At 43.5% G+C, this 27,764-nt stretch overlaps 1 protein-coding gene across 2 annotated transcripts in view; it reads right to left on the bottom strand.

The window, feature by feature from the left end:
• The window catches only part of LOC137423715 (actin-binding LIM protein 1-like), a 353,241-nt gene that overhangs the window by 43,365 nt on the left and 282,112 nt on the right, over positions 1-27,764 (bottom strand). For both annotated transcript variants that reach the window (XM_078773796.1, XM_068111161.2), the window contains exons 9-13: positions 17,137-17,211; positions 16,353-16,484; positions 11,622-11,657; positions 4,128-4,257; positions 1,892-1,939 (exon numbers count right to left, since the gene is read on the bottom strand). In XM_078773796.1, coding sequence (XP_078629922.1) covers positions 1,892-1,939; positions 4,128-4,257; positions 11,622-11,657; positions 16,353-16,484; positions 17,137-17,211 — 421 coding nt within the window. The remainder of the gene's footprint in view (positions 1-1,891; positions 1,940-4,127; positions 4,258-11,621; positions 11,658-16,352; positions 16,485-17,136; positions 17,212-27,764) is intronic.

Here is a 27,764-nt window from a genome sequence, read left to right as displayed (position 1 = left end):
AAGTGGTTGAAATATGTTCCTTTTAAGACCTGCTACAATTGTAGTATTTTGCTTGTACTCTTGAAACTTTCTTTTTCCTGGCACTGCCTCGCTTTAACTTTCTACCTCAAGTCGTCTGCCATTTTTACCATAGGTATTCCCATTTCCGGTGCGTGACTCCAGCTCAGCTTGCATATGTTTGTATATGCAGTCAACATTGGGATGCGTCCCCTCATGTTAATTGGATGTACAATGGTTTAAAATGTGCCCATAATTGAATCTTTTGGAATTTGACCTTTTGACCTCGCCCTAAGGGGTGGGGCCAAAAATGATACTGGTTTTGCACCTTCTTGCCATATGGTAATCATAACTACCAATTTTGGTGAATTTCTGCACAACTGTTTAGAGGGACATGTTTTTTTAATTGACGGACAGCGGAACCACCTTTAGAGGCCATTTTTCCCCGCAGAGCGGGGGTTGGCCTTTTTGCGGGCACCGTGGTCCCCTTTTTGAAGCAATGTTTTATGGCCGGATGCCCTTCCTGCCGCCAACCCTGTTGGTCGCCTCTTGCGACACACAGGGAATTACCAGTGAACCGGTACTCAATTTGCCGACCTCAGAGGCATGACAGGCTGAATCAACCCCCCTGGTGTTAATTCAGCGATCGACCGGGATTCGAACCCAGGATCCAAGGATCCCAAGCCGGCACCCTAACCGCTAAGCCAACACCAGGCTTAAATCCAATTACAATATCCCCCCCGTTTTTGAAAGTGTGGGGATAATTACACCAACCCACACAAGAAATGTACAACACCCTCTCACTTCGACATCTTCATGGAATTGTTGCTATTGCCACACAGCCCACTATGACAAAAATGTCAAAATATGTCATGATGGCAATCGGTAAAAAGTGGTGTCATTCCTACTTGTTTTGTTGTTTTAGAGTTTTTTTTTCTTTTCCAAATGTAGTTCAGAATGCAATTCCCGACATATTTTTTGGATTTGTTTTTTTTCAAATTTGTTTTCCTGACTTCCATACTTACAAATGATGTCGATGTGGGATTCAATATCACAACTCATTGTTGCAGTATGAGACAAGGGACTAAGTATTTGATCATCCATGGCAAATGATTATGTCACAGTTCTAATGGGAATAACAGTTTTTAAACTGCTGGAATATTTGGGAGAAGTTCGAAATTTGGGGGAGGGTACTCGGTTTCCTTTAATTGACTGAATGCTTCTTGAGAAAATAGAACTTCCACTTTGTGAAATCTCAATGTGACGCAGACCATCTGTACAGGTTCCACTGAACTCTGGATGACTTGATTTTAGGGGAATTTTGAGAAAGATTCAGTAAACCTACATTTTCAGCAATTAATTCCAATGAACAAATGACATGAAATCATTTTCAAAGAGCACAAAGCAATGGTGTTTCTCTCCTTCAAAAACAATTGAAATCCACAAATGTTTTGATCACCTCCCACCTTATTACTCTTCCTATTCTTACAGCCATTTCAGGATGAAGGGCTCCTTGAACTCTTGTTGAGTGGTATTTAGTTGCCATTTTTGCCATACTTGCCATTTTTGCCAAGTTAGGGTTGGTGAGAAGGTTTTGGGAGAGGGAGGGTGGAGAGTATTTGTAAATCACTCAAGGTGGTGGTGATAACTCCCCGATACTCTTCGCCAAAGGCCACAGTGGTATCTTTAATGGTCACCGACGGGCGCACAGGGGATACCCGGGTTAACCTCCATCTGAGGGATGGCACACGTTGTGATGCAATGCCTTGCCTGTGAAACACAGGTTGGACAGTTTATAATGGGATCCGGAATCTGACCCAGGTGAGACAGCTCAGGGGCGAGTGAGCGAACTCTGGACCACCATAAAATCAAAGATGCTTTTATACATCCTCACCGTATTGCTTGTAAACTGGAGGTTTTCGGTATATGTTGGAGCTGTCATCTGAAAATGACAAGAAAAATCATGTCCAGGAGGCATCCATGGAGTGCGCATTACTAGCATTTTGTAAGAGAAAAAATACATGTCCTATGGTTCATGAACCCGCACACGCGAAGCGAAAGGCGGGGTTAAGCAATTGGTTCATGTCCGTCCGTCAATCTGTCTGTCTTGTCAGTTTATGACCGAGGAACAACTTATTTAAACTGAATGTTATATTTCGAACATTAATCGGAACATGAATAGGAAGAATATAAGTGTGCCGTTTTACCGTACTTTGTCTCTGAATTTGTCCCGATCGTGCATGTGCAGAGACGAGTGAGATCATATATTTACTCTGTCTGCATGCTGGTCGTCAAACAACATTTAATATAATTCCAAACGGGAAACTTACTGTTTTGAAGGACGATATTAAGGACCCAAACGACAGGCACGAACAACTAACGTAACGTGTTAGATCGGGTGATGTAATAGGCACTGGGTAAAATGGCGGTAAAACATGGAATTTATTTATTTTTACGCCTTAAACCTCTGTTTAAATGGACATTGTACATATATACTTGAACACTGTAGAACACAAATCGCCTTCATAATACTTTAAAGCACCATTCTGTATATCGATATATAGCATTAAAGGGCATGGCATGTCAGACGGTGTGGTATTGTGGTGAAGAAGAGGATGCCGATTGACGCTGCGTTCTATGGTGATCAATAAAGCCTCCATCTCCTAAACTGCGACTCAATGCCATTTTGTCACAACACAAGGGTGACGTATAAGACTGCTTCAGTAGAAAGAAAGTTCCGGATGTTTTTTTTTTAAAGATCTTTAAAATCATTATTTTATTTAAATTGAAGTGTATGTCTTTGTCTAGTGTAACACTGCATGGGATATCATGGGAGCAGATAGTTCGATGAACTCTCTAGTTTTAAGATAAAAAATATCAACAATGAACATGCAGAACAACATCCGCTGAATTGTCCGTTTAGCCGTATTTGCTAGTTTTGTGAAAAACTCCGTTGCCAAAATCCAGACTCTCTCCTCTTCAATCCCACTCCTCCCTCCAGGTCTTTAAAACAGCTGTTCACCACCATCTCTTATCTTCCCCCATCCAAAACCTTGATCTTTTCTACCCCCGTTAATTAACCCCAGATCCACTTTTTTGAAATACAGACTTCTTTCCTGGGAGTCCTAGCAATGTCAATTTGTTTATAACCCTCCCCTTCCCATGCCACCCCCCCCCCTCCCCCCAATCCCTCTCCCTTCCACAGATCTCCCGATGTCCCTGTTCTCTACTGTTGTACTTGTGTGCTTCCCTCTCTCTCCCCATCTTGTCTCCCGCTCCCTTTATTATAAGTTTTGTGCCCGTTTGTGTTTTTTGTGATGAATGTTAGCTCTTACACGAGCCTCGATCTTGTACACAAAAAAACAAACAAACAAAAAAAACCCTCAAATCAAATTGGAATTACATAAATCAATTTCACCTCACTGTGATTTTTGCCCTGACAATAAGAGTGGGCTATACGGGGGTTAAAAATACTTTTATTGTTATTCTTCTTCGGTGACAGTTTTTTTGTATTCCATTTGACCGATCTCAACATGAAATGACAAAATTTTCGGCCTGGGGTCCAAGAAAAAAGTGTACAGGGCAAAAATTGTAGTGTCAAAAATAGACAATGTGAAATAAAAATAGACAATATAACTTATGTCTTAATAAAAATATGATTACTCAACATCGAAAACATCAAAAATATGTCTTAACTCAAAACCTACAGCAAAAATATGTCTTAACTCGACATCTGAAGGTTTGACAATACTTCTAATTGCATAAATAGATTGCCTGACCCCATAAACATAGGGTTGGACACCACAACCAAGTAAAAAGACCCAGAAATGACAAAGTTATGGCTAAAAATGTGATTTTTCAGGGAAAACGGCGGCCATTTTGGATTTTTGCCCTGCACACTGTTTTCCTGGACCCCAGGCCGAAAATTTTGTCATTTCATGTTGAGATAGGTCAAATGGAATACAAAAATACTGTCACCTAAGCAAAACAAAAAATGACCCATTTATAGCCCACTCTTACTGACAACCCACAATTTTAGAACATCTGTGACCTTCAACACATGATTTTAAGTGATGGCATGCATATGTACAAAAGCGTTATGATTGCAGGTAAAGATTTAAACTGCAGACCAGGGCAATGGAAGTGCTGGGGAGAGCGAGCAGCCGATGGAGCGTAGCTGCGGCGCATGTAGCTAGGAGATGTTGCAGTTCCATGGCTGGAGTACTGGTGCTCCAAGTGCTCGTGTGAATCCATGTGTGACTGGAATCGAGGGATGAGAGAGGAAAAGAGAGAGGGGAGAAGGGAAAGACAATGTGATATAGATACAATATATTAAAAGTTAAATATAGTTTAAATATGTCACTTTTAATATTTTCTTAAACGAGTCATTACAAATAGCATATTTTTGAACGAGGAATTGGTGTATATGTATCATCATCATCATCATCTACATCTACGACATCTACATCTACATCTACTGCATCTACTGCATCTACTACATCTTCTTCTTCTTCTACTACTACTACTACTACTACCACCACCACCACCACCACCACCACTACTACTACTACTACAACAACAACTTCTTAATGTGAAAACCAAAACGTGAAGATAAAGTTTGACAAAACAACATTCAATAAAGAATGAATAAATAAATAAGAAATATGTCGTGCATAGCACGATACTTGCGAAATTCCTAAAATAAGTTGTTGACCTTTGGCCTATGTTGACCTTTTGGCCGATGTTGACCTCAAAAATAATTGGTGGTTGAATTCAGTGACCAGATATGCAAATCCTCTTCAAATTTCAAGTCAATCAGATGAAAATTGAGGACTTTAGAAATTTGACAAAGTTGGTGACCTTTGTCCTATGTTGACCTTTTGACCTCAAAACCAATATACTTCTTCCTTATGACCAACTCTACCATGTGGTGAAGTTTCGTAAAGATTGGTTTCAAATTGTGACCTGCAGGAGACTGACATACAGACAGACGAACAAACAGACAGACAGACACAATAACGCACAGGACCAACTAATATACTTGAAAAATCTTCGATTTTCGCAAGAAATAAATAAATAATTTCAAACTTTTTGTTTTCAATTAATACCATCAAATTCATCCAAAAGACTTAGTTTTAACGAGAGTAAACAAGTATCACACATGCAAGAGTGAAAGCCAGAAAAATCCTTCCTTTTCTCCAAAAAGCTGATCTCAGACCATCAGTTTGGATTCAGAACAGGTCAGACCACTGTGGACATGCTTTCTTCCTCCTCTCCCAACAATGGATGGAGGCCCTAAATGTCAGACATGAGATCAGAGCCATCTCTCCAGACATATGTCAAGCTTTCGATATAATCTGCTCTCCAAACTCTATAGTCTCTGCACACAGCATCCAATGCCATTGCTTTTTCTGTTCTACCTCAATCATCCCTCCAGAGACTATCAATGTGGCTGAAAACCTCCTCATCAGGTAATTCCCCATCAATACAACAACAACAACAACAACAACATGCATTTTAAGGCCATTTTCCTTGCTAGAGCGGGGGTCAGCCTTGCGGTCCCCATGACAACCTTCTCCATCTTGCCCTATTTTCTGCATCTCTCCTTGTTAACCCCTTTGCCCGCATTTCTTCTTCCACCATCCCAAGTCTTTCTCGGTCTTCCCAGTCCTCAACTTCCTTCTACATTCATTTCCATCACTCTTCTCAAACAGTCACTTTCATCCTTCCTCAACACATGACCAAACCATCTCAACCTGTTCCTCTTCACAACATCAATCACAGGCTCTATTCCCATCATTTTTCGCAATTCATCATTTGTCTTCCTCTCTCTCAACGATACTCCGCACATCCATCGAACCATTCGCATTTCCACCCTTTCCAACCTTCGTTGCTGCTCTACGTTCATTACCCATGTCTCGCTCTCATAAATCATAACACTTCTCACACATGCAGCATACACCTTTCCCTTCAGCTTCAACGACACTCCCCTCCTCATCAGCACGCCAGTCAGTTCCCGAAACCTCTTCCATGCACATCTCACTCGAGCAACCGTTGCCGAGTCTGATCCACCTTCTCCATTCAGCATGTCTCCGAGGTAGCAAAATGTTTTCACACCTTCCAGCTTCACGCCGTCTCCAACATCCAACTCAACATTTCCTCCATCTGCAGCTCCCTCTGTGCACACCTTACATTTGAATGTAGCTGCCACACTGGTTAATGACCCTCTCAGACCACTACATTTTTGATGAACCCACTCAGCGCACATTGTACATTGAATGGAGTTCACTCTGACACCCTTCCTGCACACAGCACAGGGCCACTTCCCCAGTTATTTCCACACCTTCAGACCTTTTGTCTCCATACATTCCTTCCACTTGTTCATCTTTTCCTTCAGTCCATCCATACTTTCCGCAATCAACACCAGATCATCTGCATACAACAACTCCCACGGTAAACCCTCCTTTACGTTCTGAGCCAGCACCTCCATCACAGCTAAAAATAGTAGTGGACTTAGTACCGACCCCTGATGCACTCCCACCTTCACCTCAAACTCACCACTGTTCCCGTCCTTCGTCCTTACAGCTGTGCGTGCTCTTTTGTACATTGCCATCACTACTCTGATCAACCATTCCTCCACTCCTGACTTCCTCATTGCCCATGTCAATACTTTGCGTGGAACCCTATCGAATGCTTTCTCCAGATCAACAAACCCAAGAAACAACTTCTTCCTCTTCTCCATGTACTTCTCCAGCAACTGCCTCACAATAAAAAGCACGTCTGTCGTTCCTCTTCCTGGCATTAATCCAAACTGCATTTCGTCGATCTTCACTTTCTTTCTTATCCTCCTCTCCAACACCCTTTCCAATACCTTCATTCCATGCTCCAATAACTTTATCGCTCGGTACGAGCCACACTCCAGCACGTCACCTTTCCCCTTGTTTCGAGGGACGAGGGTACTCAGTTCCCAATCCACTGGAATGTGGCCTTCTTTCACCACCAGATTACAGATCTCTGTCATTCTCTTCACACCCCAACTTCCTGCTGCCTTCAACATATCTCCCACAACTCCCGTCGGCCCTCCCGCTTTTCCACTCTTCATTGCTTTTATCGCTTCCTCAACTTCCTTCTCAGTTATCTTCTCTGCCGGTCCTAAAACTGGGTTACTCTCTATGTTGCCATCCCATTCATTCTCTGTATTCAACAGCATTTCCATATATCTTTTCCATCTTCCTTTAATTCCATCTGGGTCCACAACGATTTGTCCCACTTCATCCTTCAAGCAACTCACCCCCATCACATCACACCTCTCTTTCGCTATCTGCTTTGCAATCGTGGATACTGCTCTCTGACCCTCTTCCGAATCCAAGCGTTCTCCGAACATTTTCCTGCATGCCTCCTGCGCCTTTGCTACCTCTTTCTTTGCAGCCTTCTTGGCTGCCTTATAACTTTCATGCTCTGCTGTTTCTGCTCCCGTTCCCTTCGCCTTCTGCCACTCCTTGAACTTCTTCCTCTTCTCGTCAATCCTCTTTCCAACTTCATCATCCCACCACCATGTTTCCGAGTGCCTCGGTGGTCCTTTTGTCCATCCACATACCTCACCAACGGCTCCCAACAGACTAGCTTTCATTGACATCCAACCACTTTCAAGCTCAACCACATCATCCTCTACCCTACTCAGCCTCTCTTTTAATGCCTCCCTTACTGTCACCTCTTTCAACCTCCACACCTTCATTCCCTGTTGGTACTTCACCCGCTGAGCTCTCCTCGCACCTTTCACCCTTATGTCGCAGACAACCAAGTGGTGCTGTGAAACAGCCTCCTCCCCCGGGATCACCTTTGTGTCCCGGAGGTGCCCCTTATCTCGCCTATGCACCATCAGGTAGCCAACGGTTGTCGTCGACCCACCTGACGTGTATGTAACAAGCTTATTATCCTCTTTCTGGAACTGAGTTTTACAAATCAACAAATCAGCTCCATCAGCAAACTCCAAAATCCTTTCACCTTCTCCATTTCTCACACCATATCCGTAACCCCCATGAACTCCCTCAAAACCATCCATACTCCTTCCCACATGTCCATTTAGGTCTCCTCCTACCACATCAACTTCCTCATCTTTCACGTTTTCCATCAGCTTCTCTATCGCACACCAGAACTTGTCCTTCTCTTCATCGCTCCGACCAACCTGCGGAGCATATCCCGAGATGACGTTCACCAAGAGCTTTCCAATCATCATTTTCACCATCATCAACCTATCACTCACTCTAGTCACACTCACCACACTGTCTACAAACTCCTCAGAAAACAGGACACCAACACCATTCACGCCCTCCAGGCACCCTTGCCACACAAACTTGTATTTCTGTCCCTGCCTACCCTTCAGCATTCTCACACCACTTCCCTTCCATCTCGTCTCTTGCACACAACATATGTCCACTCTTCTTCTGACCAATACTTCCACCACTTCTCCTGATCTCCCTGTCATTGTCCCTACATTCCATGTCCCAAACCTCAGAACCCGATCTCCACTTCGGGCTGTACCCTGCCCATATGTAGTTGTAATTGTCATGGTTCTCTTTTTGAGGCAATGTTTTTATGGCCGGATGCCCTTCCTGACGCCAACCCTCTTAGTCGTCTCTTACGACACGCAGGGATATGGTGTACCTATTCTAATCCAGGGTATACACTGGGAAACGTTTAAAACATGGAAATTTTGGGGGTGGGGGAGGGGGGGGGGTGGGGGAGGCATCACGGCTGCGGGGGCCCCGTCAGCACCACGCCACGTTTGCCCGGTCAGCACCACGGCGGCCCGGTCAGCACCACACCACGTCGGCCCGGTCAGCACCACACCACGTTTGCCCGGTCAGCACCACGGCGGCCCGGTCAGCACCACACCCTTGGAAAGGACTTCGATGCACGTCGGCCCGGGCGGCCCAAGCGCGAAGTCCAAGGACATCAGCACGTCATCCGAAAACAGCTCCGATTGGTGCGAACCACTCGGTCAATGGCGCGAACCAGGTCCCGACACGCCCTTGCTCGCTTGGCCCCGATGAAGGCCTCACTGGGTGTTCTCCAAACAGAGGCAGATTCGCCCAAGCCGCGCTGGATTTCGGCGGCGGAAAGCAGCCACGAAGCAGCCAGTCATTCCCCATCAATACTCATGGTATTTTCATCACTCATTAACCCGATGCACACCCTTCCTTTCCAGGTTTTCATGCACTTTCTCTCCTCTCCCTGCTTTCTGTTTTTTGTTCCACTGATGTATCATACCCCCCGTTTTCCCTTCTGTTCTCTAAACCTGCTTCTTGCTGTGTTTGAGCTTGCATTCAGCTTGTTCACCCCCATCTGTCATCTTCCACCTCCCATACTCTCATTCTTCTCATCGCGCGTTGTTCTTCCATGACTGCTGTTAGTGTGCCTGCCTGCTTTCTACTATGTTCTTTCTGTTCTGAAAGTGAACAAGAAGAAAAAGATGTAAAATGTCATAGCCTCCATGGTTTTAGACTTTTACAGACTTGGCATTTAATATGGAATATTTTTTTTTTCTTGACTTGGGTTTACTTTCTTAACTCAGTATATCAATCTGGTGAGTTTCTTTTACACTTTGGTGATTTATTTGTTAAAAGAACCATGTCACTGATTGTCTGTCGCAGCAAGAAGTCAACAACAGGATTATATCACAGGTGGCGTGGCAAAATGTACGGACAGGTGCATTTGATGATTGGCTTTACAGTCGGGTATACAAGGGTTGTTGCGTTCTGTATTAGTGGAAAACAACTGCTGCACGTCTCCAAAAGTTATTGCCGCTTCCTCTGGAGATGGTCCGTCAACTCGACAATGCTGTTTGTCATGGAGTGGTGGCTTTACGAAATTACGGCATGAAACAGCGTGCTATTGCTCGGCAGTATGGCATCACTGAAGGTCAGGTGTCACAGATCCTGAAATGAAATGCTTAGAGGGGTGTCCCTACTCCAATACCGAGGCCAGGACGTCCCCGCAGAACCACAAGGAGGGATGATCGCCAGCTGCACCGGTTAGTCCGCAATGGCCGTACCAAGTCAGCTAATCGGCTTAGGGCTGGGTGGCAGCAACTGACAAATGTGCCTGTACCCAGAAGGCTAGTCAACCAACGACTGGTTCAAGCAGGCTATCGTGCCAGGCGTCCCCTGAGAACGCCACGCCTGACCAGGCAACACCACCAGCGCCGATTGTAGTGGGCCAGAGAGCACCGTCAATGGCATCCAGGACACTGGAATCACGTGATCTTCAGTGACGAGTCTAGATTTCTGGTCTATCGTCAAGATGGCCACGTCCGAGTGCGCAGACAAGTGCATGAAGCCTATAACAAAGATTGTATAGTGCCAAGAGTCCAAGCTGGAGGTGGTGGGGTGACCGTTTGGGCTGCTTTTCATGCAGGGGGCAAAACTGACCTGGTTGTTCTGAATGGAAACCTGAACCAGTTCAAGTACAGGGCCATTCTGGAAGAAACATTGCTTCCATTTGCTCGTGCAGCCTTTCGAGGAAACTTTGTCTTCCAAGATGACAATGCACGGCCTCATCGTGCTCGCATGATCCAACACTTTCTTGCTGACCGTGGTGTAGAACATATGGAGTGGCCTGCCATGTCCCCGGATATGAATCCGATAGAGAACTTGTGGGTAAAATTAACGCATCAAATCGACAACTTGGACCAGCAGCCGCCCTCTGTGTGTGAATTGCAGCAGGCTATTGTCACTGCATGGCAAGCGATTCCTGTCCAAACCTTGGCAAATCTCGTGAACAGCATGCCTCAACGTGTACGTGCTCTCCTGAATGCTCGTGGGGGTTACACGAAGTACTGAACTGTAATTTTACTGTCCGTAATCCCAGTCGTAATTTAACTTTTGTTTTTGTTAAAAAAAATTTTGGCGAATGTGCAAAATAAAGAGATACTTCTGGAAAACGTACAGAAGTTTAACACAGTACTGTCCATGAATTGAGTTCGATATCAGTTTACATCACTTTCAAGGATCAATTTATTTGTTTCGAAATGTCAAATGTGGTTTTTGTTTCTTTTAAAGGTCACATTAACAAAATCTAGAATAATTTCAACATAATTCCAATGAACTTTTGGTTCTAAGACATCTTGAAAAGTAAGTTCATCCCCACAAAAAAAATATTCCATATTAAATGCCAAGTCTGTAGTTGTTGCACAGAGTTAAAGGCCATCAGTCGGCCATATTGGATCTGATCTCGGAAAAACAATGACTTGCATAGGTAACCCATCATTCCTTATCTGTGTGTCAAGTTTGAACAAAATCAGTTCAGACATCTCCGAGATATGGTTGTGGACGGACGGACGAGACCCAATCCATAAGCCCTCGTTTTGGACTAAGTCCAAAATCTGTTCTTCCATGAGCTTCAGATTTGTGTACAATAAAGGACAGTCTATGAAACGCTCCCTTCAAAGCACCACCATCTTGGGTAATGCTGCGTGTCATCATGCAGAAAAAGATTCATAACACTAGTGAATGCATTACTAGGTTATCATGTACAAGAAGAGACTTGTTATAACAATTTGTTCTCCATAAAGAATTAGCAACGCCATTTTAAAGCCTTCTGGGACAGAAGGATCAACTGCGTACCTCATGGTAGAATGTTGGGGAAATTGTCCGTGATGACTGAAAGAGAGAAAAAAACAAAACCGTAAATGTAGATGAGAGTGAATTATATCGATATAATTATTATTACATTCTTTAACTAAAATATTACACAAATATTTATGGACGGATTCGGACAAAACTTTCTGGACAGGTTGGGATAAGGACAAATTGATTCGATTTTGGTGAAGATTCGAATCCGGATCTGGATACAATATATATTTTTAATTCTTAAGTGATTATTCACCATTTGAGAGATGGGGCTAAAAACGACATATAGCACGATATTTCAAAAACTTGGTGGATGAGTTAGGTAAGTGACAAGAACAAGCCGACGAGATTTTGGTTCAGGTCCTGATCCAGATCCGGCCTATCAGTGGATACAAAACATAAACTGTTCAGCGTGGTGGAGGTTTGCACTCAACCTAGTGCCGTTCTAGTTGAGACTGTGACAAGTCATGTATGGAATGTTCAATTGTAGATGAAAGAATGATGAGCGGAACTCTAACATTCTACTTTGAAGTTTGTTGTATATGTAGCCCTCTATGTTAAGCCAAGTGTCACATATCTAGACCTCCATAATAAGGTGAGTGTCACATGTCTAATATTCTACGATAGGTTGGGTGTCAAATGTCGAGCACTCACTCAATCACTCACAGAAGGTCAAGATCTGACAGTATCCTTTGTCTTTGCATTGAAACCTTACAAATTAAACTTACAAATTCCCATTTCCTGGTTTTCTGTGAATTTCTCACCACTGGTAGTCTCGTTTCTCTCATTGGCCACAATATATGGTGAGAAACATCCTGAAGTGGATTTAATGATTGACAAAATCGCCAAATATCTTAAATCCCTTTCGGAAAGGTCACTCAGTCACTTCAAAAGGAAGCTCCATCATAATCATAATTGCTGTACAGACAATTTTGTATAAATGACATGCATACCCTTAAACCTGAAGCAGGAGGCATTTTGAGTTAGTTCCACTCTTCACTGCAATGGAAGACTTACAAGATTATACGTTTTATTGGTTACAAATCAAACAGTTACCTGCAGAAATTAACAGTACTTATAAAAAGAGCTTCATAAGATCTCCGTGTACTCTTATAAGAAGTTACAAGGGTCGTCGGTGTTGTGAATGATACACCAGTTATCACAACAAACATAAATTTGGGACTTTCAAAATGACGTATGAATGCTGTATGAGGCCCTTTGTACATGCGCTGTGTGTGTTCACTGTTTACACTGAATCAGTTTGTCTCGCCGGGAACTTTTAACCTGCTGTTGCTAGCGTGAAATGTGCGATTCAAATAGTCTTTCAAACATAATTTTCAGCATTTAGATGAAAGATTGGAACTTTTAGTTAACCATAATTGTTCTGTTCCTAAATGGAAATCGGACTCACGGAAATATAGGAATACAAGAAATATCAGTGGATCATGTTGAGTCATGTTGAGTTCGCATAATTTCCTGGTAGTACATTTCATTTTCATTTCGAAAATCCTGTATTTTTTTGTTTTTGCATAAAAAGTCAAGGCTCGTGTTACAGCGGGAACACAGAATGGATCAGGACGTAACAGAATAAGAGGAACAGTAAAAAGAGAGTGGGAAACATTGGCAGCAGGTTGAGGGACAAATCAGAGGGGCAGGGGTGGATAAGGGATGTGAGGAAGAATGACGGGCAAGGGATGCCACACAGGTTAGACAATATGGATACACAAGCAAACTCTCAGGAAGAAAAAGGTGGAAATTTGGAAAGAGGTGGGCTTGGGGGTGTGGGTTTAACGGGGTAAGACAATATCGTTTTCGATGGGCATAATCTGAGATGGTGGTGAAAAGCTCTCTTGAAGACCTGGAGGGAAGGATGAGATTGAAGAGAATGTGGAAGTTGATTCTACAGTTGGAGGGAAAAGAGGAACGAATGAGTGGAGGTGAGCAGTGATCCTGGATTTAGGAAGTTTCATCAGAAGATGGTTACTGGCAGCCCATGTGTGCCCTGCAGAAAACTGGGAGAGATAGAGCTAAGAGAGGACAGAGGGTGCAAGACCAAAAGGATTTTTGCATGGCATACACAGTCTGCCAATAACCTACTTGTGGTGAAGCTCCCAAAATCCAGGCCCACTGCTCACTGCCATGCATTTGCTCCTCTTTTCTCTCACTTGTGGAACCAACTTCCTCAGTCTTTTCAATCACACGCTTCTCTCCAGGGTTTCAACCTGGCTGTTCACCAACACCTCAGGTCATGCTATATCCATACTCATGATCTTTTCTACCTGCGCTCATTAACCCTTCCCAAGCACACCCCTTCCGTTGTGTTTTCCTCCCTCTCCCTCGCCTTCCTTTTCACGTTTTGTTCCATTCCTCTTTCATTCTCTATTCTTCCGTTACTCTTGTTGCTGTGTTTGAGCTTTTATCCAGCGTGTTCACCCCCATGTGTCCACCGCCCCCTCTCCTAGATCTCATTATTACCCAGGACCATCCCTACTTCAAGGCTCGTTCTGATACGTCCCTATTCCACTACGTGGTTTTTGCTCTGCTATGTTCTGCCCCATTCTGCATTTGAATTCTTCCACGAGTCTTGACTTCATGAACATAAAAGTTGTAAAAACGTCTCTGATCTGTTAACATCAATTGTAACAAGTACAGAGTGCATCGTGGTATCCATGCACATGACTATGAATTCCAGCGCAATGTGGTTCAACATGGTGGTGCAACAGGTCAACTGATCGATTTGCCACCACCAAGTCAGGGCAAGGAATTTTGTGATTGTACTAATGAGGAATCAAATCATGTAATGCATGTATTTTTGGGCAATTATATAGACTGAAGATGTTCGATTTGCTTGAGGTGTTTTTATTTCAAACCTTTTTGTGGGTTGGTTGGGTGAGGGGGGGGGGGGGAAGAGAGGGGTACCACAATTCTAGTTGCAACAGGACCGACTGCAAGCAGCTTTATCTGTGGGTTCAGAAGCAAACATGCAGAGACCTGCTGGGAAACAACATGCCGGACTGGCTTGCCTTTTCATCCATTCAAACTGGGTGCTCTCTCTCTCTCTCTATCATGTGCAGTGCAAGGCTGCTGGGTACCATCATTAGCTGGGGGTGCGACAGTGCTACTGTTGCAATGTCCTCTGCTGGTTAGGGCAGGTATTTTTGTAATTTGTTCAGGGTGCTACAATAGCTCGCCAACTCTTTGTGAAGGACACTGTGGGATCTTTAACGTCCACCGACTAATACCAGCAGACAGGCCGCCAGTCTAACGTCCGTCTGAGGGACAGCACACACATTGATGAATCACCCTGCCTGCGAAACACCAGGATGACCGTTTATAGCTGAGCAAAGATTCAAACCTAGGCTAGACAGCTTGCAGGTGAGTGTGTGTACCTCTAAGCCATCCTGCCAGCCCTTCAAACTTAGTAATCTTGATTTAAAAGCAATCGAAGCACAGTGTGCTCCCAAACCTGGGCTGTCACGGCCTCGAAGATCCGAGTGCTCTACGCTGAAGGAAAAATACAAACAAACCAGATTGGGAGCTCCCATAGATGTGTCTTACTTGAGTTGTCATCTCTGAGACAGGGAGAACGAGAAGAGGGCGAAGACCTGGGACTTACCAAGGCTAGCAAGCAGCCCTTTGTAGATTACATCCTCCATCATTGATCTCGTCATGCTGGAGCACAGATGAACCAATGGAAAAGGTCACAGCAGTATCATCTAGATCTGATGTGCTCCTTGCGTAACCACAACCTTCAGCAGTTTCGACACAGTTGTCAGGCTTAACTCCCAACCACCCAGGTGGACTGTCTCCTTGTTGACGTGCCTTTACAATCCTTCAATTCACAATTCAGTAATGGTGTAAACTACTGAATTATTTACCATGAAGTACCATTCCACTGGGCAGCCAAGACAACAGACCATACCCTGCTCTTACACACACACACACACACACACACACTTCTCAGTCCAAAATCAGGCCCTGCTTGCATCCTCGGGCGCTCCACACTGACTCACGCATAGGGGTTTATTAAACCCCTCGATCAAAGCATCAAGCCTGCATGGCAGCTGTTTTTTTTTTTTATCTGCCAGCTGCCATGCAGTAAAAAGTTTTCCAGGTTTGCAAAAGCTCGGATAATGAGTTTCCTATTTGGTTTTCTCCTGCCTGCTCACACTGTGCCTCTGGTACCGGAGCTGTGGGCCCCTCAGCAAAGCTAATGAAATGCATTCAACCTGTAGTGGTTACCTCAATGTGGTTTACATGTTCACAATGGGGAAAACAATGAAGACCACACAAACATACAAGCTTTCTCAACCTTCACAGGAATGTTTCCCGGCGTAGGAAGAAAAGTGATGGAGGAGAAGGGAGGGATCATTGAAATGGCAAAAGTGAAAAACAAACACACAACTTCATCAGGGTAGGACCATCCATCTCCCTGTTCTTATGATGGACACTTAAGGATAAGGACTGTTGGAGAACTTTTGTGTGTCATTCAAAATTCCTTAGATTGACAAGCGTCAATACAATAACTTGTACCAACTTAGACTACCCAGCTTCGAGGATGACATGGAGCCTATTGGGAATTCATCTGAAAATAATTTCACTGAGAAGCATCTTCTGCAGTGATTTAAGGGATACTTTGGGAATACGATTAGTTCTGGCCTATTTGTGATTCAATCTCCCAAAAAGGGTGGGATGTCATGAGCAGTAGCCGGCTGGTACGCTGACCTGCTCAATGCGATCCGCCAGGTAGTGGGGTTCGTATGTGATCAGGTCGGGGCGCTCGATGTCGTATATCGCTTTCTCTCTGGGGATTGCGGCCAGGTCCTTATAATCCAGCATCTCATTGTCCACACGTGCCTGCACATCAAGCCAATTGTCATGAGAGGAGGTGTGAGGCTCAGCAAGAAATAAAATGAAACAATAAAAAGGAGCAAACCAGTTGGATGTTTCATGACAAAACAAGATAGATCCCATGGAAAGGAACAATACATACATAAATACATACATACATACATACATAGACAGGTTGTGTACCACATGGCGTGAAAGAAGATTATCATCTATCGACAGAAAGCCTTTGCAAACAAAGTTCCGAAAAAAGTTGGACAATTAAACCAGAAGGTAAGCTTCTTCTTCTACTTCTTCCTCTGCTTCTTCTTCTTCTTCTTCAATCGTATGCAGCACAATGCTGCGGGGTGGTATCATTGACCAAGGGTACTTTGATGCAATTCCCTTTGCTGGTTAGGGTAGGAATTTGTAATTTGTCCAGGGTGGCAACGATGGCTCGCCTACTCTTCGCGAAGGACCCGATGGGATCTTTAACGTCCACCAACTAATGTTGGCAGACTGGACGCCCATTTAATGTCCATCCGATGGACAGCACACATATTATAATGAGAACATTTCCTATGAAATACCGGGAAGACAATTTATTGCGCTCTAGGCGATCCTGCCAGCCTAAGAGCTATGTCCTAAGACAAGAAATGATGGCAGACCAAATTATACTTACGTATACGGAGTGGCTTGGAGAGCCGGACGGGCTGGAACTAGGGTGGGATGGGACCATCTCTGATGAGACACGTTGCTGGGTGCATCCAAGAATGGGAAGTAAGAAACAGGGAAGAAGACAAGGACATGAGTGAGTTAGAGTGGTTGAGTAAAAGCAAGACAGCAAGAGGCACTTGGCAAAAGCACGGTGAAGCATTATAAGTCATGGGTGATCGCTTCGATTTATCAGTGGATGAACAAATGTTTGAACTCTCCAGGAAATGCAGCTTTATGAGGCAATGCCTCATGACTTGATATTTAACTTCAAACTGAATTTGGAATTGTTTTTTTGGGGGAAAAAAAGATCATTCGAATTGTATGCCTCACTCCAACTGCTCTGCAAGAAATTATAGGGCCTGGCTCGGGTGGGTCCTGGTCAATGAGATGTCCCATATTCAGGCGTTAGGAACCACATGGTCGCTGACGTCGGGACCATGCAGCCAGTGGCGTATCCATTACAGGGATTTCAATTAAGACTATCTGTCATACAAGATCAGATTCGAACTCCATGAGTTTTTCCACTCAAATAAAATAAAAAGCAGAGGGTTGCATTCTGAGATCGCTGATGGTTCCTGGTTTCGCCAACTCGGAATATTAGCCAATTGGTAGAACTTGAAATTCTGCCTCTTAATGAAAAATAATTAAATAACGGGAAATTAAATAAATACAAAATTTGAAAACATTGGAAAATTTAAAAATTAGATTTTTTTTTTATCGAACAATTAAATATTGATTAAATTGAAAAATTAAACAATAGAAAAAAATTAAATAATCAAAAATTTAAATAAATAACGAATTGATTTTTAAAAAAAGAAAAATTAAAAACTTGAAGTAAATATTTTAAGATAGGAAAATTAAATTATGAAATAAAAATAAATAAATAAATAATGGGGAAATTAATTTTTTTAATGTGGGCATCATGGACACCAAAAGATATACGCAAAGCCACCTTCCGGGAACGAGAATAATCCATCGACAGAAGCTTTCAATTGAAACAACAAGAACCTAAACAAAAACAATACTTGGCTGGTGCACTTGACAAACTCAAAACATTGCTGTTGTTGTTGTTGTTGTTAAAATGCTGAAAGTTGTATTTATCATCTACTTATAATGGAGCAAACCTACATGATTATGTATGTATATTTATGACCAAAACGTCTTCTTCAAATATATATATAAAACCGCAAAACACGGTCCGTGAAGGTGCAAGGTAGTGAGGCGGTGAAGCCGTGTGACTATATATCTATTAATTACCTACTGCATCAACGTTGGTTGAATCCTGTCTATTAAATACGTACTGTTGTATTTGGTGTAGCCAAATAGGTACATGGAATATACCTATCGACCCTTTAGACTGCTGAGACTGCTTACCGCCTTAGACCTTTGAAGCCCCTTTAAGTCACCCAAGACCCTTAAGACCACCAACACCCCTAAAGACCCAATAGACCATTAAAGACCCTTAAAGCTCAAAAAGATCCATATCACCCAAAATACCCTGAAGGGCCAAATGACCCTGAAGACCTAGGTGACCCGAAAGACCCCGAAGATGCTGAAACACCACCATGACCCCAAAGACCCAGAGGACCTAGAGGACCCAAAATACCCTGAATACCCAAAGATCCAAAAGACCCCAAAGACCCTTAAATACCCTTAAAGACTGAAAAGGCCCTGAAGATCCAAAATACCCTGAAAGACCCAGATGACCCAGAAGACCCAAAATACCCAAAAGACCCAGAGGACCCAAAAGACCCTGAAGACCCTTAAAGACTCTGAAGACCCAAAATAATTCGAAGACACAAAAGAACTCGAGGACCAAAATACTCCAAAGACCCTTAAAAACGCAGATGACCCAAAAGACTCAGAGGACCCAAAAGACTCAGAGGACCCAAAAGACCCTGAAGACCTTTAAATACCCTGAAGACCTAAAATAACCAAAATACCTCAATGACCCAAAGACGCAAAAGGCACAAAGACCACAAAGACCCTTAATATGTCAAAGACCCGTAAGATGCTTTGGACCTTAGACCAGCTTGGACCCTTAACCATTTCCAGCTTTAGACCACTTGGACCTTTTTATATTACAAATAAATTACAAACAAATAATATCACCAGGTCATTATCCTCAGTTAAAACAAGCCCGTGCCTCTGTAGTGACGTGTGGTGAGGCGAGAGTAGCGAGTCGATCCACGCTAGCTTATACAATTAAACTAAGTTATCTCTTCAAAAATCTGGCTTTAAAACTCCCCTTACGGTTTAATAACCCTGCCACCAATTCATCAGATATAATTCCCTCAACAGACTCTTTCAAAGAGTGACCATTGCATTACTGGAATAACTACAATTAACCGACTACTTTAAAGGCAGTCAGCCATACTTGTATACTATTTCTAATGAACAGAGAACAGCCTCATGCATTCACCTAGGGGAGTTTTAATATTAAATATAATATTTAATAACCACCGCCCCCACAACACATCTACAAGACTACAACTCAATGTTGCTGACAACTTTAGTTCAATTCCATGAAAATTGGAGTCTTTGCTAGGCCTACATCAGGGTTTGGATACGCCACTGCGTTTCCCTCAAACCGGCATGAGATTTTGATGCTTCGGCATGGCACAGAGCAGCGGGGTACACACAGGTTGACTGCAGGCAGAACCAACCACAGGGAAGATGGGCGGCATGGGAGCAGCAAAAGGGACGAACAGAACACGGAGAACAAACACCTCAAATAACTAGTGCCACAGGCGAGGACAAGCCGGGCAATGGTTGACCAGCAAAAGACAAGGGGGGCATACCTCTGGCATGCCGCTGCTGGCAGTGCCAGCTTCATAACAGCATCCATATCCTTACCCACTAGCACTTAGCGATCTGAAGTCATGATGAGAGGCCCTTTCAAGCCGAGGGAACCTGCCTTCTGTGTCAGTCCCAAAATTTCTTGCAGGCCAGTGTAAATAGCTGTCCATCTGCAAATTTGCCGTTCGATTCATGAGTACAGCACCACGTGACTTCACGCTGCGAAATGATCATGTGGGGTCATGTCTACACAAGTCGACAAGGGTGCACTCAGGGCAGTGGGGGGTAAACAGGTTCACTCGAGACAGTGTGCATTAAGTGATTACACGTGTAAATAAGGCTGTGAATGCTGAGTCATCACAGAATGGGATAAAAAACATTAAACAATCATTACTTCTCCATTATCTTTTCTCCCTAAAGGTCAGTACATTTAATTTAACCTTTAGTAACCTGAAGGTCGGATCACTAAGCACTATTTCACCCCCAAATGCACATCATTTAAAGTATGGTATACTAAAACTAAAACAGTTATGTTGTTAATCCAACGAGATATGCAATAAATAGCAGGTTGGGCCAAGTAAAAGGACCTTGATATGCGATTATTTAAAATCAAAGACATTTCGTTGTCAAGAAGGATATTTAGATGATCACATGTGTTTTAAACCTCAAGCTGCTATTATTGCGCAAAACAGAGTTTGGGAAAAAGTTCAAAACTCGAACAATGCGACTGTGTCACCAATATGCCTCCGCATAGTCCCACAACGGGTAGATGCCATCACTCTGCATATGTATGGGTGGGGCATCACGTTTGTGAAGTTTCGTGTTGATCGGATAAGATTCGTTTTTTAAATCCAAGATGGCTGCCAAACCACGTGACCTATGACATCATTATTTTCAAACTATAGGCAACAGTGCTGTTAGATGATATTTGTAAAAGTTTGCATCGATAGGGTGAGCGGCTTCAGAGATATAATTATTTAATATTTTCCTTCAATCCAATATGGCTGCCAAACCATGTGACCTATGATGTCATAAATGTAATATTTCAATACAAATGGGTCATAGATCATGTGCATTTCAAATTTTTAGGATAAGGAATTCGATTAAAACATTTTTGGCTGATATACCGCTTCACCTATGATGTCATCATTATCATGCTTTTGTTCCCCATTGGGAGTATTTGACAATGTGCCAAGTTTCAAATTTTTCCATTCAGTGGTTTCTGAGAAATAATTGTTTAATTATTTGCTTTCAATGCAAGATGGCTGCCATACCACGTGACTTATGATGTCACGATTGCCATTAAAACATTCTGCATGGTTGTCACTCCTACACTGAAAGTTTTGTCTCAATCGGACATATGGTTGCTGAGAAAAACGGGGTTTAGCCAGTATGGACGGACAGATGGACAGACGGACAACCCAAAAAAATAATGCCTCCGGCGACTTTGTTGGCGGAGGCATAAAAACACTTTTTTTTATTCTGCAGGGTAGCATCATTGGCTGAGGGTGCGGCTGTACCGGTGATGCAGTGCCCCCTGCTGGTTAGGGCAGGAATTTGTAATTTGTTCATGGTGGTGCCATTGCTCCTTACTCTTCGAGAAGGACACCATGGGATCTTTAAGGACCACCAACGAATGCTGGCAGCCTGTTTAATGTCCAACCAAGGGACGGCACACAAATTGATGGAGCACCCTGGCTGTGAGACACCTGGATGACAATTTATAGCTGGGTCAGGATTTAAACCCACGCTAGACAACTTAGAGGTGATGTGCCTATCCCTAGGCCGCATATCCTGCCAGCCCGTTCGTAACCTAGAGGGTGGCAGTCATTCAATGGAGATCTCTTGCTCTTGTTTCCACTGCAGGTCCTGCAGGTCCAGGAAGGGAGGTCCTAACCCTAACCCTAACAACGCAGTCATTCAATGGAGATCTCTTGCTCTTGTTTCCACTGCAGGTCATGCAGGTCCTGCAGGTCCAGGAAGGGAGGTCCTAACCCTAACCCTAACCCTAACAACGCAGTCATTCAATGGAGATCTCTTGCTCTTGTTTCCACTGCAGGTCCTGCAGGTCCAGGAAGGGAGGTCCTAACCCTAACCCTAACCCTAACCCTAACAACGCAGTCATTCAATGGAGATCTCTTGCTCTTGTTTCCACTGCAGGTCATGCAGGTCCTGCAGGTCCAGGAAGGGAGGTCCTAACCCTAACCCTAACCCTAACAACGCAGTCATTCAATGGAGATCTCTTGCTCTTGTTTCCACTGCAGGTCCTGCAGGTCCAGGAAGGGAGGTCCTAACCCTAACCCTAACCCTAACAACCCTAACCCAAACAGCCCTAACCCTAACCCGAACAACCCTAACTTGAAGGAGTACTAATCGGCTTGTTAACTCCATCTCCAAATTATCCTTCAAAACAGGATAGCCACTTGGATATTCCTTGCTGGACCTGACTCTTAACCGACGTCATTTTCCTTCTTTCAAGCACAATATTGTGGAGTACTTCTTTGCCATTGTGTTCCAAAGCACCAATATCCCACATGGCCATTATTGACACAGAGTAATCTAATCACGATCAATAATCCAAAATCTGTCAACAAAGCCCTTTCCATTGTTTATACCCCCACCAGCTCCATTAGGATCCACAAACAGCTCTGCTAAATCATTCACCGTCATCATAAGTTTAACTTCCTTGCACATATCAATTCATTTGCAATTGTCTATTTCTCGAGACACTGCAATATTCCATTCAATTACACACAAAAAACTTGAAACATTCAACCATTCCCAATGGATTCTGACGACTTAACAGGATTCCGATGATAACCACAGCAGATAGACCATCTGGACAAATCTGGCACAAATATTTAGCTATCTGATGCTCTGGCAAATGCTCTCTTCCTTTTTGCAGACAACTCCAACTTTGGAACATGTCTTTCAATCCTGCCAAATCTCACTCTCTTACTATGTCTCTCCGAAAAGATCGACTGGACAACCCTCCCATCTACTTTCTCAACAATCCTCTCCAAGAAGTTCTGTCACTCAAGCTTTTGGGTCTCACTATCTGCCATGATCTTTCTTGGGAAAACCACATTTCCAAGCTGGCCTCCAAAGCCAGTCGCCGACTGGGCATCCTCCGTCGTGCGAAGTCCTTCCTCGGCACACCTGAGCTCCTCACCACATACAAGGCTTTCATCCGCAGCTCAATGGAATACTGTTCTCCCCTATGGGCTGGTGCTCCTGCCTCACACCTGGCTCGGCTTCACGCTGTTGAATCCAAAGCTTTCAAAATCATTGGAATCTCCCGCGATGAAGCTATCTCTGAGGGCCTTTCACTCACTCACCGCAGGCAGGTAGGTGGTCTTTCTGTCTTCTACCGACTCCTCTCCGGCCTTGCTCCCCCAGCTCTCTCTGTGCTCTGTCCCCCAAATATTCCTACAGGTCGCACAAGATCTGCCAGCAACCCTCTGATGGTTAAACTGCCGAAATCTCGGCTCTCTGCTCACCTTCACTCTTTCATTCCTCTTTTCTCCCGCCTGTGGAACAAACTCCCACACTCCCTTCAATCCCACTCCTCCCTCCAGGTCTTTAAAACAGCTGTTCACCACCATCTCTTATCTTCCCCCATCCAAAACCTTGATCTTTTCTACCTCTGCTAATTCACCCCAAATCCACTTTTTTGAAATACCAACATCTTTCCTGGAAGTCCTTGGTGCCCTTGTGTTTTATACTTCTCCCCCACCCCCCCCCCCCCCTTCCCACGCCTCCTCTCCCCAAGCCCTCTCCCTCCCACACATCTCCCGATGTCCCTGCTCTCAAATGTTGTGTTTGTGTGCTTCCCTGTCTCTCCCCATCTTGTCTACCGCTCCCTCTTTTTATATATTTTGTTTGTCTGATAAACGTTAGCTCTTTCACGAGCCTCGATTCTGTATACAAAAAACAACAACAACAAAAAAAAACTCTACTCTCCCATGGAAACTGGAGTCCCCAAAGCAGTTGTTTTGGGGCCAGTCTTGTTCTTTTTCTCCTTCATAAATGACCCGTCTGATGCTCGTGAAAACTCTCCCATCCATTTAGTAGATGACTACCCCCATCTCACTGATAGATAGAAAGCAGCTGCATCACTGATGATATGGACTTGATTAAACGCTCGTCTGACAAATGGAAAATGTCTTAAAATCTGGGCAAAAATCACCGTCTCACCATGTCACTTTGGAAGGATCGTCAAATGAACCCACCTATCTATTTCCTTGGTCCGCTACTGTAAGAGGTTTACACTCTTGAACCTTTAGGCCTTCACCTCTCCTGGGCTGACCAGACAGCACAAGGCCTGGTATTCTAACATCACAGACATTTCGGTGGGTTCTGTGGTTTTTAGTGGATCTCCTCCACCATTGCTCCTTCTGCTCTCTAATCCCAAATAACCCTCTTCAGCTCATCACCACTACATCAATTAACCTTGCTTGGTGTAACCAACTACTACCGCACTGCCGGTACATTGTTTTTGTTTTTTTTACCATATCACCACACTCTTCTACAAGCCAACATTTTGTATTTTTAAAAAGTGCTGCCTGCCTCAAAAATATATAATACGAGTTATCTGACAAGGAACTTCAACATAGGAAGCCGTTCGGCCCATCAAGCCTGCGCAATGATTACCAATTTGTTGTTTGTCTGTGCTCTATCTTTTAGAGATGCTGAGCATCAGATGAGCAAGTAGCACGTATCATTTTAACTCTTTGGTATGATTTGGCCGCGTTCGAATCGCTGACCTCCCAGACTCAAAGTGGACAGTGGAACCATTCATTATTCCTGATGATTTGTAACAACGTCACTTCAGAAGATAACCTTGGAGGAAATAAAAAAGAGTGATTGAGCCAGAGAACAAGCAAATAAAGACCAGAGAGAAATGATGGTGAGGCCTAGATATTCTGTTGCTGAGGTCCAGAAATATTCGAGAGTAAACATGCAAACAGATCAATGAACAAAAACATACGTCCAGACTTCCAGACTATCCTGACAGCTGGCAGGATAGTCTGGAAGTATGCTCACTCACCTAAAATATATAGCCTGGGTTCAAAACCCGACCCAGCTATAAACTGTCATCCCGGTGTTTCACAGGCAGGGTCATTGTGTGTGCACATCAATGTGTGTGCCGTCCCTCAGATGGATGTTAAACTGAGAGTCCCCTCTGTCGGCATTAGTTGGCGGAAGTTAGGGATCACACGGTGACCTTATTCCGCGACCTATCGTCAGCACCCTGAACAAATGACAAATTCCTGCCCTAACCAGCAGAGGGTACCGCATCAGCATCGCAGTCACGCCCTCAGCCAATGATGTCGCCCCTCAGCCTTGTGATGCATATGAAAATAGAAGAATGTTGAACAAAAAAACGAAATAATGGACATGTCTCTGGGCTATGGAATGTCAGAAAAAAGGGTTTCTGTATTGTGACACAAAATCTCTCACATTGTCACAGGTGATAAAGTGTGTTCACAATTCCAAACAGGAAGCAAAGCATCAATAAATGGAGTGACGCAAGTACGGAACATCTTCAGGCAATAACTAATTGGAGACGCAGTTGACTTCCTGCCAGGAAAGTATGTTTGCGGGTATTTAAGCCGTGATACTCAAGTCAACTATAAGTAATGATACATGCATGTGAACCATCAATCTTAGTTGTTATTCCAAGTCATGAGAAAAGTAAAGGCATGCATGCATTCGGAGACTCAAACGTGGTGGAAGTCCTCTTTCATCATGACAATGTCAGAAGTCCGAAGAGTTTGCGGATATTGGAGACCATTGTAACGTTTGAGTAGATTGTGTGTGTCCACCCACCTTTTTTTTTTGGGATACAAGATCGAGGCTCGTGTAAGAGCTAACATTAATCACAAAAACACTGACACATAAAACATAAGATAAAGGGAGCGGGAGACAAGATGGGGAGAGAGGGCGAAGGACACAAACACAACATTTGAGAGCAGGGACATCGAGAGAACTGTGGGAGGGAGAGGGCTTGGGGGGATGTGGGAGAGGTATAAAACATATGGACACTGCAAGGACTTCCAGGAAAGAAGTCGGAATTTCAAAAAAAAAAGTGGATCTGGGGTGAAATTAACGGGGGTAGAAAAGATCAAGGTTTTGGATGGGGGGAGATAAGAGATCGTGGTGAACAGGTGCTTTAAAGACCTGGAGGGAGGAGAGGGATTGAAGAGAGTGAGGGAGTTTGTTCCAGAGCTGGGAGAAAAGAGGAGTAAAAGAGTGAAGGTGAGCAGAGAGTCCTTACACCTTACAGCAAACACCTGTCATCTTCCCTTTCACACCTTTACAATGATGTCATCCATGCACTCATTTCACATTGGTCTGGGTGTACAGCAAAGGATGGTGATGATGTAAAAACTAAAAACTTTTTGGAGAAAAGTTTGGGTTGCTTTGCTTGATGTTTCCCATGATGGGATTTGGTGAGGATCCAGATCCGGATACAAGAAGTTTCTATACAAATAAATCTTCAGAACTTGCCTCGATGGTGTGAATTGATCTTCAAATCCGATCTATTGTGTTGATTTTCCCATTATGGAGTGATGTCAGTGCAATTTTCATGTAAAAGTACTCTTTCCCATAATGTCTGCCTCATGTCCTCATCTTGTATTTCATAAACTAGTAATGCACCCTCCCTTAGGCAGGGATCAGTGGTTAAACCACTCGCACTGTTCCACTTGCATTCAACAGAGATATCACGAGAGGAACATGGCCTAACTAGCAAGGTCCGCACTCACCATGGATATTTACCTCCGCACCAAAGGTGGACAGAGGTTAGGTATTCACCCCTGTTTGTTCGTTTTTTATGACGAAAATTTAAATTTTTTGTCGGACTTCATCGAAAATTGTCGAACTTTATCGTTTGTTACCTCCGTCACCAAAGGTGGATGGAGGTTATGTTGTCACCCCTGCTAGTTTGTCTGTCTGTTTGTGAACAATATATCTCAAAAAGTTGTGGACGGATTCGGATGAAATTTGGCAGAGATGTAGCGAATGTCACAAGGACGAAATGATTCGATTTTGGTGAAGATCCGGATTCGGATTCGGCTAATATAATTTTTAAAGTGATTCTTCACCATTGGGTGGGCCAAAAACGATACGTAGCAGGAAATCTCATAAAATGTTATGAATGGATTTGGACGAAACTTGGTGGGCCAGTTGTGTGACTGACAAGGAAGAAACGATTCAATTTTGGTTAAGATCTGAATATGGATTCGGATATGATAATTATTTAATTTTCTAAGTGATTCTTCACCATTGAGAGATAGGGACAAAAACGATACATAGGAGGATATTTCAAAACGTTATGGACGGATTTGGACGAAACTTGGTGGACAGGTTGCGTGTGTGACAAAGAAAAATCGATTAAATTTTGGTGAAGATCCGGATCCGGCTAGTAGAATTTTTAAAAGTGATTCTTCACCATTAAGCCATATGGCCAACCAGGTGGAGGTTTGCTCTCTACTGAGTGCCGTTCTAGTTTGTTTGTTTGTCTGTGAGTGCGATAACTTGCGAATGCTTTCATCTATCTTCGTCAAACGTTACCAAATGATTCCAAAGGCCAAAAGTGAGGCTGTCAATGTTTTTTGACAATATAGGTCAAAGGTGAAGGTCAAAGGTCAAGTTTTTTTTGTATGTCTGGGCGATATCTCAGCCATCCTGCGAGCTAGAAAACTGAAATTTGGGCACAATAATGAACAAGTGCTTTGGCCGAAATAATATTCTTTATTTTTTGATCAATCAATTAATTAATTGATTAAT

The sequence above is a fragment of the Myxine glutinosa genome, chromosome 3 (genome assembly GCF_964187855.1).
Source record: "Myxine glutinosa chromosome 3, kmMyxGlut1.1, whole genome shotgun sequence".
NCBI lineage: Eukaryota > Metazoa > Chordata > Myxini > Myxiniformes > Myxinidae > Myxine > Myxine glutinosa.
This window is presented reverse-complemented; position numbering and strand designations above follow the sequence as displayed.